The 15,825-nt window shown below is 37.4% G+C and overlaps 1 protein-coding gene across 1 annotated transcript in view; it reads left to right on the top strand.

The window, feature by feature from the left end:
* Positions 1-15,825, top strand: part of SLC2A13 (solute carrier family 2 member 13) — a 484,362-nt gene that overhangs the window by 196,722 nt on the left and 271,815 nt on the right. Inside the window, exon 4 of the mRNA XM_065934615.1 lies at positions 13,681-13,789. Coding sequence (XP_065790687.1) covers positions 13,681-13,789 — 109 coding nt within the window. The remainder of the gene's footprint in view (positions 1-13,680; positions 13,790-15,825) is intronic.

The following is a 15,825-nucleotide window of genomic DNA, read 5'->3' on the forward strand; positions in this document are numbered from 1 at the left end:
CTGTTCCCATTGTTTCCCTGTCTCTTTGCCATGAAGTGATGGGGGACAGATGCCATATCTTTGTTTTTTTGAATGTTCATTTTTAACCCAGCGTTTCACTCTCTTCTTCCACTTTCATCAAGAGGCTCTTTAGTTCTTCTTTGCTTTTGCCATAAGGCTGGTGTCATCTGCACATCTGAGATTATTGATATTTCTCCTAGCAAACTTGAGTCCAGCTTGTGCAGCCCACTCCAGTATTCTTGCCTGAAGAATCCCATGCACAGAGTAGCCTGGTGGCTGCAGTCCATGGGGTCACAAAGAGTTGGACATGACTGAAGTGACTTAGCATACATGCATGAACCCATATTGAGGAGGGCAATCTGCTTTACCCAGTCTACCAATTCAAATGTTAATCCTATGTAGACACACCTTCATAGGCATATCCAGAAATAATACTTAATCAAATATCTGGGTACTCTGTAACCCAGTCAAGGCGACAAGTAAATTAACCATAACACAAAGTGTATGCCATGAAGCTAACTATCTCTAATCTTCATAACTGTAAGTTCTACTACTGTGTCCACTTAACTGAGGAGGAGATAAAGGCTTAGCAAAGTTGAATAACATGTGAAAGACCTCACCAGCAGCTGAGCAGTGGAACTGGAATTTCCATGGCGACCTATGCAAGTACTGTCCACTGCCATGCGGTCTCACCAAGGACACAGATAAGCGCCAAGCAGGACAGTAGAGAGCTGGGGAGGCAGAAGAATTTTCTTGATATTTTGTGGAAACGACTCAGGTGTATATTCATTAATTTTCATTAGAATTTGGCAGCTCACTGGATATGGGAAGTTGGAAGAGGGGATGATAGCCAAATGACACTTTTTTTTTATATCCTATTTTATTATGAAATTAGGTAACATAGGGTCTGGAGAGAGAAAAGACTTCTCTTTACATGTCCTTAAGCTTGCACACCCTTTCTGGGTTCTTCCCTATTCCTCAGTTTCATAATACTTTACATGTTCCTCTGTTAGAGCCCTTAAACTGGTGTGCAGTAGCTTGTTTCATTTCTGTGTGTCACTCCCTCCCCACCCCAATATTATGAAGTCTTCCAGGGCAGAGCCTCTTTCTGTTTCTGTACCTAGCAAAGAGTAGGCTCATGGTTGGTGCTTCAGGTGTGATAAGTGGACTAGGGAATATTTGGTCTGAGAGGCTGCAGAGAGTAACAGAATTCCAAGGAGGCAGAGTATTTGAAATAGATGTTGTGGGAATATAATTGAAAGCCAGCTTGAGATGAATGGAGAGCCTCTGGCCAGCATGGAGGGCCTGACTCATAGAAATACTTAATTTGGCGTCAAACCAGGATGGCCTGTTTTCCTAATTATTTGTAAGTGATGCTCAACTCCCTAGATATAGGAATGGAGAAAAACAGATTGAAATGAATGATTTGAAATAGATAACTTGATAATTAAGGCTGGGGATAATGGCAGTTCAGTTCAGTTCAGTTTAGTTGCTCAGTTGTGTCCAACTCTTTGTGACCCCATGAGCTACAGCACGCCAGGCCTCCCTGTCCATCACCAACTCCCAGAGTCTACCCAAATCCTTGTCCACTGAGTTGGTGATGCCATCCAGCCGTCATCCTCTGTCGTCCCCTTCTCCTCCTGCCCTCAATCTTTCCCAGCATCAGAGTCTTTTCCAGTGAGTCAGTTCTTGGCATCAATTGGCCAAAGTATTGGAGTTTCAGCTTCAGCATCAGTCCTTCCAATGAACACCCAGGACTGATCTCCTTCAGGATGGACTGGTTGGATCTCCTTGCAGTCCAAGGGACTCTCAAGAGTCTTCTCCAACACCACAGTTCAAAAGCATCAATTCTTCGGCACTCAGCTTTCCTTATAGTCCAACTCTCACATCCATACATTGGAAAAACCATAGCCTTGACTAGATGGACCTTTGTTGGCAAAGTAATGTCTCTGCTTTTTAATATGCTATCTAGGTTGGTCATAACTTTCCTTCTAAGGAATAAGCGTCTTTTAATTTCGTGGCTGCAGGCAAGTAAGGCCATTAAAAAGATGAAAGCAAAAGAAGAGACTGAGGGATTGGAGTCTCATAAACACCGAGTATGTATATTCCTGTATCTTGAAAGTGCTTTAGTTTTGTGTTTTGTTACTCATCATGTTCATATTTGTTAGTTTTTTATGCTAAGGACAATCAGCTCCTTTAAGTATACATATAAAGTTTCTTGACATTTATGGCATGAACAGAAGTTAGATCAATTCTCAGCCCTACATACCATACTTATTAGTTTGTGACCTTTGGATAGTTGCCTAAACTCTATGTGCTTCTTTCCTCATTAATAGTCCATGTTCTTTCTTATTGGTAAGACTCTTTTGATGATGAAAAATGATTCATAAGGCAGGAAGAGCTATTGAAATACTAGGAGATTCACTGAGATTTGAACAGGTGTCTAATACTGTTGGTGCTACGGGACTGAATGTTTGTGTCACCCCAAAATTTATATATTGAAGCTTTAAATGCCTAATGGGATGGTATTTGAAGATGGGACCTTTGGGAGGTAATTAGTTTAGTTGAGGTCATGAGAGTAGGACCTTCTCTCATGAAGAAAGCAGACACCTCTCTGGCTCTCTTTCTCTCCCCCTCTCCCAACCCCACCTCCTGCCTTCTTCCATTCCTCCCTCCTTTCCTCCCTTCCTTTTTCTCTCTGCACATGTATTGGTGAAAGGCCATGGGAGCATACAGTGTGAAGATGGCCCTCTGCAAGCCAGGAAAAGAGCTATCTCCAGGAACTGAGTCTGCCAGCACCTTGACCTTTGGGTTCCTGGCCTTGGGGACTATGGAATAAGTCTATGGAATAAGACTATGGAATAAATGTCTGCTGTTTAAGCCACACAGTCTATGGTATTTTGTTCTAGCAGCTCAAGCTGATAGAGATACTTGGTGATTGATAAAATAATTAAATATGACTGCCCCAAACATGCACTGGTAGTAGCTAGATAGCAGACTGTCAAGCTTTTTTGCCTGGTTGGGGAGAAGACTTGGAAATGGTCATTGAGCTTTGGGGTCATTGTGGCCAGCACACTTTCTGTCTCCTGAAAGTTTGCAGGGTATGAGAATGGCCTTCTCTAGCTGCCTTCAGAAGAAGATGTGGTGTTGCATCCTTAACTGTGCTTGATTGTAGCCCAATCGGTAGGGTCTCAGATTGAGGAGCAGAGAGAGTAATATTTGAAGCTGAGCGTTGCTTATCTTGTCCCTACTGAAGGCCCTACTTTCTCCATAGAGGCATCCTTCCCTGTAACAATTTAGCCTCTGAAGACTACTCGCAGTGAGGAAGCCTCTCACAGTTTGCATCTGCAATTCATCAGACATACGTTCTACTTGTTCTTCCTTAAGTTTTCTTTAGTACATGATAAAATACACACATATACACACACACACACACACACACACACACACACGTGTATATATATATAACAACAGAAAGAGGTTAGTAAGAGCAAGGAAAACCTTGAAGAACTTCTAAGGATCCTGCATCCTTGACAGTTCTCACTTGACTATCTCACAATTGACTTTAGTGGTCCAGTTTAAACAAACACTGTTGTTTCTTCTAGTTAATAACTCCTCTGTGACGTTATTTTAGTGACGGTCATGGACTTTGAATATCTGAATTTTCTCCTTACCATCCATTTCATCATTTCAGTCCTCTGGACATCTAAAGTCTCTTTATTTGTGAAGTTATGAGGTCTTTAGCAGCTCTATTGAGGTATAATTTACATACAATAACTGGCCCATAGATAAAGCTTGTAATTTGAGAAATTTTGATACATGTATATACTGTGAAACCCTCACTACAATCAAAATAGTGAACACGTATCCATGTCTCTCAAAGACTTTGCTTTGTCCCCCTTTGTAACTCTTCCCTCCATATGGAACCACTGGTCTACTTCCTGTCAAACCACTTCCAATTAGCAGAAAGTTCAGAGTACTATGAATTCAGTATTTTAAATAGCTTATAAGGCTATATATAGTCAAGCTGTGTCTTGAGATAGCTTTGGAAGATTCTCTTTTAGGTTATTTGTCTGTTATATCCAAGATGTTGAATATAATGCCATAAAATTGTTCATAATGCTCTTTTATTGTCCTTAAATATCTGTGGATATCTGTATTGATTTTAGTTCCTTCATTTATGATGTTGGTGATTTGTGTCTTCTCTCTTTTTTTTCCCTGATCTTTTTCTATGGGTGTTGTAACAGATTGCCACAAGCTTGTTAACGTAAAACAATAGAAATTTGTTCTCACAGTCTGGTTCAAAATAAGTTTTACTAGGTTTAAATCAAAGTATCTGCAGGGCCATGCACCCACTAGAGACTCCAGAGGGAAATCTGTTTCTTGCTTTAAATAAATACTTACATATTAACCAGCATTCCTTGGCTTAGGGCTACATCAATTCAACATATACACTCATGATCACATTGCATTCTCCTATTCTGTCTGAATCTTTTTGCCTCCCTCTTATAGAGTTACATGTGGTAACTTTTAGGCCCAACTGGAATAATCCAGGATTATCTTCCCATATGCAAAATCCTTACTCACATCCACAAACACTATTTTTTGACATCTGAGGTAACATTAACAAGCTCTAGGGATTAGAGGATTTATATCTTTTGAGGGGCCATTATTCAGCCTTCCACAATCTGGCTCAAAGTTTATCAATTTTATTGATATTTTCAGTGAGTCAGATTTTGGTTTCATTTGATTGCTTTTTTTCTCAGTTGTCTCCTTATCTATTTCATGGATTTCCATTCTGATCTTTATTATTATTTTATCTTGTGCTTTTGGGGAGTTTCTTTTGTCCCTCTTTTGATTTTGTAAGGTGGAAGCCAAGTTCATTGCTATAAATTTTCCTGTATTCTACTTTAGCTCCATTCCACAAATTTTTGTAAGATGCATTTTCATATTATTTTAGTTCAGAATACTTTCTAATTTCCCATAATTTGTTTGATCCATGGAAATTTGTTATTCAGGTTCTGATCTGGGGGGAATTTTCCAATTGTCTTTCCATTTATTGATTTGTATGTTAATTTTATTATAATCAGAGAACATTCTCTGTATGACTTGAATCCTTTTAAATTAATTGAGACCAGTTTTAGAGCTCAGAATATAATCTATCTCAATAAATGTTCTAAGACATTTAACATGCATTTACTGTTGAAAAGAACATTTGTTCTATAGGGTGTTGTCTGAATGTTAGGTCAAGTTTGTTTATAGTGCTGTTGACGTCTTCTGTATCTTTGCTGATTATCTTTGCTTAGCCTACTTTTGCTATTACTCAGAAAGAGGTAATGAGATATCTAAGTATAACTTTGGGTTCTTCTGTTTTCCCTTGCAGTTGTGCTTTTTGCTTCATATAATTTGAAGCTTTTATTAGGTGCAATGACGTTTAGGGCTGTTATCTCCTTTTGCTAAATTAAACTCTTCATCATTACAAGTTGTACTTTCCCACCTTTTTGCATGCCTGGTAATTTTTTATGGTATGCCAGATTTATTAAATTTTATCTTACTGTTGAACTTGGTTCTGGGATGCTACTCACTCACTTGGAAGCATTTGAGTCTTTAATTTAAACTGTTTTAGATGGTGTCTAAGCCATGTTTAATCTTGGACTAAATATATATATTACTGAGGTAAAACACTTCTGAATATTCCTCCTTATGCTAGTCTTCTGTAAATTCCTGGAGTTCATTTACTGTAGTTCTTTCTTGCGACTCTTTCCCCTGCCTGGGGTGGTTTCTTCACAAAACGTTTACTGATCAGTCCTCAACTGAAAATTCAAAGAGTCCTGCATGTCTCCGGTGTCTTCTCTTTGACCTTCTGGTCTCTCCAACCCTCTGCCCCGTGAACTCTAGTCATCTGGGTCCTGAGTGGCATTGTTTCAACTCAAGGTGGCCGTCAGCTTGCCTGGCTTCCCCTCCGCGTCTTGCAGCCTCCTGTATTACTGCCTGAATGCTTTACTCCAGATTTTAGCTGGGGCATTTGTAGGGTTCATCTCATTTACTTCCTGAATCTCAGGAGTCGTATTCTTTGCCTTCTCATCATGTGAAGTATTGTTTCATGCGTTTTTGCATGGCTTTTTAATTGTTGCATATTGGAGGTAAATCTGATAACTGTTACTTCATCTTGTCTGAAAATGGAAGTCAGGACCTGGAATTTTATACAAAGTGTGGTCTAGTGCATTTTTTAATCATACCCGGAGAAACTTCTGTAGGCACAGCTTCTTCATAGTCAGCCTGTCCACAGGAGTGGCCACACTCTTCAGACCGTTCTTTACAGCCCTGCTCCCAGAGCCCCTCCACAACTGGATGACCACTGTGAAAGTTACTGATACTTAGTATGAGGTGTTCAGAATGATGAACCCATTTGGAGTTTTTGCCTGTATTGTTTATTATGTATTATTTTTTATATTCTGCATTTCCATTTTGCTTTAGTTATCTAGAGGTTTTAGTTTTTATTGTGTGGGAATTTCTGTTTTTCAAAGACAAATGTTTTGTTAACAATAAACTGTGAAATGTTTGTGTACCTAAAATGTTTTTAATTACAAAACTCAAAAGGAATTTTATAAGTAGAACATGACAGTTTAAATTTTCACATTCTACCAATTAATATATTTGAATATTTCTTGCCTCATGGCTTGCATGAATTGAAGATTAATGGTTTGCATTCATGAAGTTAGTTTTACTGCCTGATAAAACTCGGTTTATAATTTTAATGAAAGAAAATTCTTTAAATCTGTTTATGCATAATCAGATGTACAGCTGCTATGACCAAAATTTAGCTTTAAAAAATATTTCAGTATAATAAAGGAACTACCATCGTTTATTATTATCAGGAATTCCAAACCAAAAGAAAGCCTAAAACCCAGATGTAACCATATGTTTTAGCTGTAACCTTGTTTTTCATTTTTATTGGAGTATAGTTGATTTAAAGTATTGTGTTAGTTTCAGCTATTCAGCAAAGTGAATCAGGTATACATATACATATATCTACTCTTTATTAGATTCTTTTCCTATATAGGTCATTACAGAGTTTTGAGAACCTATATTCAGTAGGTTCTTACTAGTTATCTATCTTATATATAGTAGTGTACATATGTTAATCCCTGTCTCCCAATTTATCCCTCCCTCTGTTTCCCCCTGGTAACCATAATCTTGTTTTCTATATCTGTGACTCTGTTTTGTAAATAAGTTCGTTTTGTAACTTTTTTTTTTTTAGGTTCTACATGTAAACAAAGTCATATGATTTTTGTATTTCTCTGTCTGACTTAAATTATTTCAGTGTGACACTCTGTAGGTCCATCCATGTTGCTGGAGAAGACATTATTTCATTTTGCTTCGTGGCTTAGTAATATTCCATTGTGTGTGTGTGTGTACCAGATCTTTTTTATGCATTCCTCTGTTGATGAACATTTAGGTTGCTTCCATGTCCTGGCTACTGTAAATAGTGCTGTAATGAACATTAGGTGTATGTACCTTTTCAAATTATGATTTTCTCCAGATGACAGGATCACATGGTAGCTCTACTTTTAGTTTTTTAAGGATCCTTTTCTCCATATGTACCAATCTACATTCCTACCAACAGTGTAAGAAGGTTCTTTTCTCCACATCCTCTCCACCATTGATTGTTTATAGATTTTTTTGATAGTGGCCATTCTGACCTATGTGAAGTTGATACCTCTTTGTGGTTTGATTTGCATTTCTACAATAATTAGTGATCTTTTTGCATGTGTTTTGGCCATCCGTATGTCTTCTTTGGAGAAATATGATCTTTCATCCGTTTCTTGATTGGATTGTTTGCTGTTTTTGATTTTTTTTATATTCAGCTGCATGAGATATTTGTATCTTAGATTAATCCCTTGTCAGCTGCTTTGCTTGCAAATATTTTCTCCCATTATATGGTTGTCTATTCATTTTATTTACAGTTTCTTTGCTGTGCGAAAGCTTTTAAGTTTAATTAGGCCCCATATATCTTTTTTTTTCAAAATAAAACAGAGATATATCAAAACAGATCTTGATGCAATTTATGTCAGAAAGTGTTCTGCCTGTGTTCTATTCTAAGATTTCTATAGTATCTAGCCTTCACTTAGGTCTTTAATCAATTTTGAGTTTATTTTTTGAGTGTGGTGCTAGGGAGTGTTTTAAATTTATTCTTTTACATGTAGCTGTCTAGTTCTCCTAGCACCACTTACTGAAGTGGTGAACTGAACTTTCAGTTCAGCTCAGTCACTCAGCCTTGTCTGACTCTTTACAACCCCGTTGACTGCAGCCCGCCAGGCTTCCCTGTCCATCACCAACTCCCAGAGATTGCTCAAACTCATGTCCATCGAGTTGATGATGCCATCCAACCATCTTGTTCTCTCTCATCCCCTTCTCCTCCTGCCTTCAATCTTTCCCAGCATCAGGGTCTTCTCCAGTGAGTCAGTTCTTTGCATCAGGTGGCCAAAGTATTGGAGTTTCAGCTTCACCATCAGTCCTTCCAATGAACATTCAGGACTGATTTCCTTTAGGACTGACTGGTTTGATCATGCAGTTCAAAAAGTCTCTACTTTTAATAAGTTGTCTATGTTGGTCCTAGCTTTTCTTCCAAGGAGCAAATGTCTTTTTTTTCATGGCTACAGTCACCATCTGCAGTGATTTTGGAGCCCTAGAAAATAAAGCCTGTAACTGTTTGCATTGTTTCCCATCTATTTGCCATGAAGTGATGGAACCAGATGGAATGGGAAAGACTAGAGATCACTTTAAGAAAATCAGAGATATCAAGGGAACTTTTCATGCAAAGATGGGCACAATAAAGGAAAGAAAATGTATGGACCTAACAAAAGCAGAAGATAGTAAGAGGTGGCAAGAATAAACAGAAGAACTATACAAAAAAGATCTTCAAGACCCATATATTCACGATGCTGTGATCACTCACCTAGAACCAGACATCATGGATGGGAAGTCAAGTGGACCTTAGGAAGCATCACTACGAACAAAGCTAGTGGAGGTGATGGAATCCCAGTTGAGCTGTTTCAAATCCTAAAAGATGATACTGTGAAAGTGCTACACTCAATATGCCAGCAAATTTGGAAAACTCAGCAGTAGCCACAATACTGGAAAAAGTCAGTTTTCATTCCAATCCCAAGGAAAGGCAATGCCAAAGAATGCTCAAACTACTGCACAATTGCACTCATCTCACACACTAGCAAAGTAATGCTCAAAATCTCCAGGCCAGGTTTCAACAGTATGTGAACTGTGAACTTCCAGATGTTCAAGCTGGATTTAGAAAAGGCAGAGGAACCAGTGAGCAAATTGCCAATGTCTGTTGGATCATTGAAAAAGCAAGAGAGTTCCAGAAAAAACATCTCCTGCTCTATTGACTTTGCCAAAACCTTTGACTGTGTGGATCACAATAAACTGTGGAAAATTATGAAGGAGATGGGGATACCAGACCACCTGATATGTCTCTTGAGAAATCTGTATGCAGGTCAGGAAGCAACAGTTAGAACTGTACATGGAACAATAGACTTGTTCCAAATCAGGAAGGGAGTACGTCAAGGCTGTGTATTGTCACCCTGCTTATTTAACTTGTATGTAGAGTACATCATGAGAAACGCTGGACTGGATGAAGCCCAAGCTGGCATCAAGATTGTGGGGAGAAATATCAATAACTTTAGATGTGCAGATGACACCACCCTTATGGCAGAAAGTGAAGAAGAACTGAAGAGCCTCTTGATGAAAGTGAAAGAAGAGAATGAAAAATTTGGCATAAATCTCAACATTTAGAAAACTAAGATCGTGGCATCCAGTCTGATCACTTCATGGCAAATACATGGGGAAATGGTGGAAACAGTGGCAGACTTTATTTTCTTGGGCTACAAAATCACTGCAGATGGTGACTACAGCCGTGAAGTTAAAAGATGTTTGCTCCTTGAAAGAAAACTTACGACCAACCTAGACAGCTTATTAAAAAGCAGAGAGATTGCTTTGCCAACAAAGGGCTGTCTTAGTCAAAGCTGTTGTTTTTCCAGTAGTCATGTATGGATGTGAGAGTTGGACTATAAAGAAAGCTGAGTGCGGAAGAATTGATGCTTTTGAACTGTGGTGTTGGAGAAGACTTTCGAGATCCAACCAGTCCATCCTAAAGGAGATCAGTCCTGGTTGTTCATTGGAAGGACTGATCCTGAAGCTGAAACTCCAATACTTTGGCCACCTGATGCAAAGAGCTGACTCACTGGAAAAGACCGTGATGCTGCAAAAGATTAAAGGTGGGAGGAGAAGGGAACAACAGAGAAAGAGATGGTTGGATGGCATCACCAACTCAATGGACATGAGTTTGAGTAAATTCTGGGAGTTGGTGATGGACAGGGAGGCCTGGTGTGCTGCAGTCCATTGGGTTGCAGAGAGTTGGACAGGAATGAGCAACTGAAATGAATGAATGAATGATGGAACCAGATACCATGATTTTCGTTTTTTGAATGTTGATTTTTAAGCCAGCATTTCACTATCCTCTTTCACTTTCCTCAAGAGGCTCTTCAGTTCCTCTTCACTTTCTGCCATAAGGGTGGTGTCATCTGCATATCTGAGGTTATTGCTATTTTTCCTGGCAATCTTCATTCCAACTTGTGTTTCATCCAGCCCAGCATTTGCCATGATGTCCTCTGCATATAAGGTAGTTAAGCAGGGTGACAATATACACCCTTGACATACTCCTTTCCCAATTTGGAACCAGTCTGTTGTTCCATGTCCATTTCTCACCTCCTTTATCATAGATTAGATGACTGTAGGTGCTTGTGTTTATCTCTGGACTTTCTATTATGTTCCATTGCTCTATATTTCTGATTTTGTGCCAGTACCATGCTGTTTTGATTCCTGTAGCTTTGGAGTATAGTTTAAAGTCAAGGAATCTAGTTACTCCAGCTCTGTTTTTAAAAACCCAGATATTAAAAAAAAAAAAAAAACAACTAGGAAATGTATAGTTTAAAGTCAAGGAATCTAGTTACTCCAGCTCTGTTTTTCAAAACCCAGATATAAAAAAAAAAACAACTAGGAAACAAATATGTGATGTTGTGTGATAATTTATCTCTTGATATTTTGGCAAATAAAACTTTAACCCTAATTTGTCATCATTTTCTCTTTATTTTTCTTCCCTCCCAAATCAGTATTGCTTAAACTGTCTGTCAAGTCATGAAACGGGTTAATAGAAAAAATAGATACATCTATCCAAAGATTATGATAGATTTCTTGCAGAAGACCAGTTTCTCATCTGTGGAGTTTCCTAAAAGCTGAAAAAGGGGTTTGGGTTTTTGTCGTTGTTGTTCTCTTTGTCACAACATCATAGTTGTTGTCTTTAAATTTTTTCATGGTATATAAAGTAAATTATAATATATTCCTCTTCTTGGATCATATTCTTTTCATGGCCAAAGGGCTTGTGTAACTCAATGAAGCTTTGAACCATGCTATACAAGACCACCCAAGGCGGATGTGTCATAGTGAAGAGTTCTGACAAAACATGGTCCACTGGAGGAGGAAATGGCATCCCATTCTGTTATCTTTGCTGAAAGAACCCCATTAACAGTATGAAAAGGCACAGATATATTACAATGGAAGATGAGCCCCCCAGGTGGGAAGGTGTCCACTATGCTACTGGGGTTGGATGGAAGGCAATCACTAAATACTCCTGAAAGAATTAAGTAATGGGCCAAAGCGTAAGCAATGCTCAACTATGGATGTGTCTGATGGTGAAAGTAAAGTCTGATTCTGTAAAGACATAGGATCCTGGGTGCTACAGTTCATGGGATAACAAACAATCAGCTACAACTTAGCCACTGAATAATCTTTTATTTGAATTTTTTGATTTATGGAAATAGGTAGATATTTATGTGATGGTATGCACAGTCCTTATTTTGTGGCTCATTCATAGATTTCTAAGTTTGTAGATGAGCCTGCTTTTCAGAGAACTGATCCAGATATATTTCTATATTGTCATAAAATTTACCTATTTGAAACAACCTTCTTAAAACTTTACTTGAATATAAAACAACTTGATATTTATAACACTCTTAGCCTGCTTTCTAAATGGATATGTACAGTCTTACCATCTAGAGACAAAATTGTTGGAAGTCAATCAAGTCTTCATGTGATTATAATCATTCCTATGTAGAGATGAATATCTTCACCCAGTAATGTTCAATACTAATTAATGCCCTGTCTTGACATTCTGTATTAACTTTTATTGCTGAGACAATAGCACATTCTATTCCATTTCTATGAACTGGAATATTAGATTTCCAGAAGTTTCCAAAATAGTGAAATATTCCCAAATTTTTACCTGATTTGGTTTCATTATCAGCATCCATTCAGTTGCTTAGTCGTGTCCGACTCTTTGTGACCCCATAAACCACAGCATACCAGGCCTCCCTGTCCATCACAAATTGCTGGAGTCTACCCAACCTATGTCCATTGAGTCGGTGATGCCATCCAATGATCTCATCCTCTGTCGTCCCTTTCTCCTGCCTTCAATCTTTCACAGTATCAGGGTCTTTTCAGATGAGTCAGCTCTTCTCATCAGGTGGCCAAAATATTGGAGTTTCAGCTTCAACATCAGTCCTTCCAATGACTTGGTTTAGGGTTTACTTTAAAAAAAAAAAAAAAAGTAGCCTCCAGGAAAAATTCCTCCAATGAAGCAATTAGCATCCTAGTGGTCGCAGGCTATTTCTTATAGAGCAGGAATACCAAAGGTCCTTTTAGTCAACTCTGGCACCATAATGACACTCTACAGCCTGCCTCTGTGAAGGTGTAACAGCACTTCTGGGAATAGAAGGGGCACTTTTGGTAGTTATGGCCAAATGATAGGCCTCAATTGGTTAGTTACCTTACTTAAGGCCTAAGGGTTCAGATCTAGAGCTTTTCAGAATTGGTCTAGATTCTGATATAGAGACACCCATTTTGAGAGCTCATTTTTATTTTGAAATTTTCATTGAATACCACTAGGAAACTGTTAAAAAACCTAGAAATATCATACATATACCCATATAAAATAGATTTTAAATTTTATCTCTATATTATCTTTTGGGTATTTTTATTAATAATATTCATTTCAGTCATAACTAAGTCTGATATCACAGTCAGATTCCTTAACTTTAGTTAAATACATTGGAATGAATTTTGTTACTTTAGTCAGATAAATTGTAATAAATTCTGTTCCTTGTTTAATTGTTTTTTAATGAATGCCATTCTTTCAGTTGATTAAAGCAATTTTTCCAGTGACTTTGTAAGTTGTCCTACATTGAGTGGATTTTAAATAGTAATTAATGGCCTGGGAAGCAGAAGAACAGAGTGGTTATTACGGCTCATAGGAATTTAAGGAAAAAGAATTTCTAACCATTACAGTTATGTAGATCTTCCCCCTAGTATCCATAAAATGTTTTAACTTGAATTCTCTCTCTTTGATTTTATAGTTTCAACTCAAATATAAACTGTTTTCAAAAATATATTATGCCCCTATTTCTATAAAAGTACACACGTTCTATTTTTAAATGCCAAGTTGTGTTGATTCCATAGAGATTTGAGGAAATTTATCCTAATGGGAATAATTACTGTGGGAGCTAAAAATAATAGATGTGTCCTTCTTTTTCCTTCTTTTTTTTTAAAAAGCTGGACCTGTGATCTGCAGAATGCTGAGTTATCCCCCAACTCGCCGAGCGTTAATTGTGGGTTGTGGTCTACAAATGTTCCAACAGCTCTCAGGCATTAACACCATCATGTATGTATTTCTCTCTGACTTTTTATTGAAAAGATTGTGAAGAATTATTTTATACGGAAACCAAATAGTAGGACTCTTGCTGATTTGTTTTCATTAAATGTATAGAATTCTCCTTTGGGGAGATACTTACCTGTACAGTGTTTAGCAATCTTACCAAATTTTAACTAGAAGAGTGACTTATTTTGTTCATTGTAATTATTGGCTTTATTTGATTTCTTACAATTTCTTTTTTATGCCATCAGTTAGTTTCTTTTATTTTGAGCTACTAAATGTGTCATTTTTCATAAGCTATTTCTTGATTCTCATTAAAAAGCAAACCAAAGGATAAACCTGGCATTTATTAGAGATCAGTGGACACACAACTGGTTCATTTCCTTTTAGGGCAGTCAGTTACAATGCAATGTGATAAGAACATTAATAGAAGTATGTCTTTGACAACTTAGAGTACAGTGGACCAGGGATGGACTGGGAGCAAAGAAGTAGGGAATATACTAAAGTTCCACGTTTTCTAGTTTTCACAGTAATTCTCAAAGTTGTATGTGTGTTGTGGGTGAAGCAGAGTGAATAGTGGGGGTTCTACCGTATTTCATTCATTCGATGTTAAACCCATTTTTGATGGTTGATTTTGTACTAGATACGTATCAGTGAATACAGGAGACATGGTTCTTGGCTTAATAATGTATACAGGCTGGTGGAGGAAGCAACACATTAAATAAATTCACAATTTAATACAGAATTTCAAATTGTCATAAGAACTATGTAAGATTGTTCCAAGAGGAGACTTTTAAGATCCCAGGTGACAGAATATGGGTTAGAGAAAAGTCATGATATTTGCTGAGAATCTGGTTATTGGGGAAAAGCTCCTATGTTCTCAGAAGCTTTCCCCTATACATACTGGTTAAAATTATTCATTAGAAGAATACAAATTATGTAAAATTGGATTTTACTTAGTAAACCATTTGTTTTGGGGACTTTTTTTTTTTAATTACTTGCGTTATAATGAACTATTCAGTGGCAATTTCAGAAGAGTGAATTAGTTAAAGTAGTAACTAGGGCCCAAGGGCCCATTAGATTAAGTTGGAATTGATTACGGAACTCCAACTTGAATTTATCCATACCCTTTGTGAATTTGACTTTAATGGTAATCCTCGTTAGCCATCAGCTTTCTGAGCTACATTTTAATATTGGTTCTTTCCTCCCCTCTAACATTTACTTTCATTTTTTCCTCACTATTATCATATCTATTAAGCTCATCTGTCAGTATAGCACCTAACATTTTTGTTCCTGGACGTGGCATACCATGACTTTTCTGAGGCACATCTGCTGGCCTTAGTATGGAATTGTAACAAGGCTAGCACCAATCTTTCAAACAATGCAATTCAGTAATAATCCTATGTACAAATCTAGTTCATCAACCTAATTTAACATCTATCCTATTTCTGAAAATCTTTTGTTTGTGCTGCCCTTTTCTAGGCATTTAAATTTGACAAGTTTAAAGCGTAGAAAGTGAATTTTTGTTGTGCTTTTTTGTAGTCCTGTAAAACAAGGATCACAGACAGGGCCAATCTAATTGGTGGGTGAGGCGAAACCAGTGTGTTGAAATGATTGTTATATCACAAGTCCACTTGTGATATCTAATGTAAAATGTGCTGATTCAGGTTTTCAAATTTTAATAAAGTGTTTATTTCTCCAAATTCTCAATCTTTTCACAGTGAGATCAAGTGATATGACTGTAAGGATCCTGATATTCCATAAGATGTATGATAGTCATTAATGTACTTTGCTTATCACAAACTAATAGGTAATGTCTTCAATACAGCTGTTGCTTATAGTTGAGTATTAATCCTGGAAAGTAAGAATAATAAAATAAGGTAAATTATGGTTAATTTTATACTGTGTCTACATGATGCAAAATAGCTGGCAACTTCCTGCAGACTTTAATATAACCTTAGTATTGGAGGTTAGAAGTCTAGACACTTACATGATGTTACCCATGCTAAGTAACCGTTGGTTTTTCGTAGTACATAACTTCAGAC

Source organism: Muntiacus reevesi, chromosome 4 (assembly GCF_963930625.1).
Source record: "Muntiacus reevesi chromosome 4, mMunRee1.1, whole genome shotgun sequence".
Taxonomy (NCBI): Eukaryota; Metazoa; Chordata; class Mammalia; order Artiodactyla; family Cervidae; genus Muntiacus; species Muntiacus reevesi.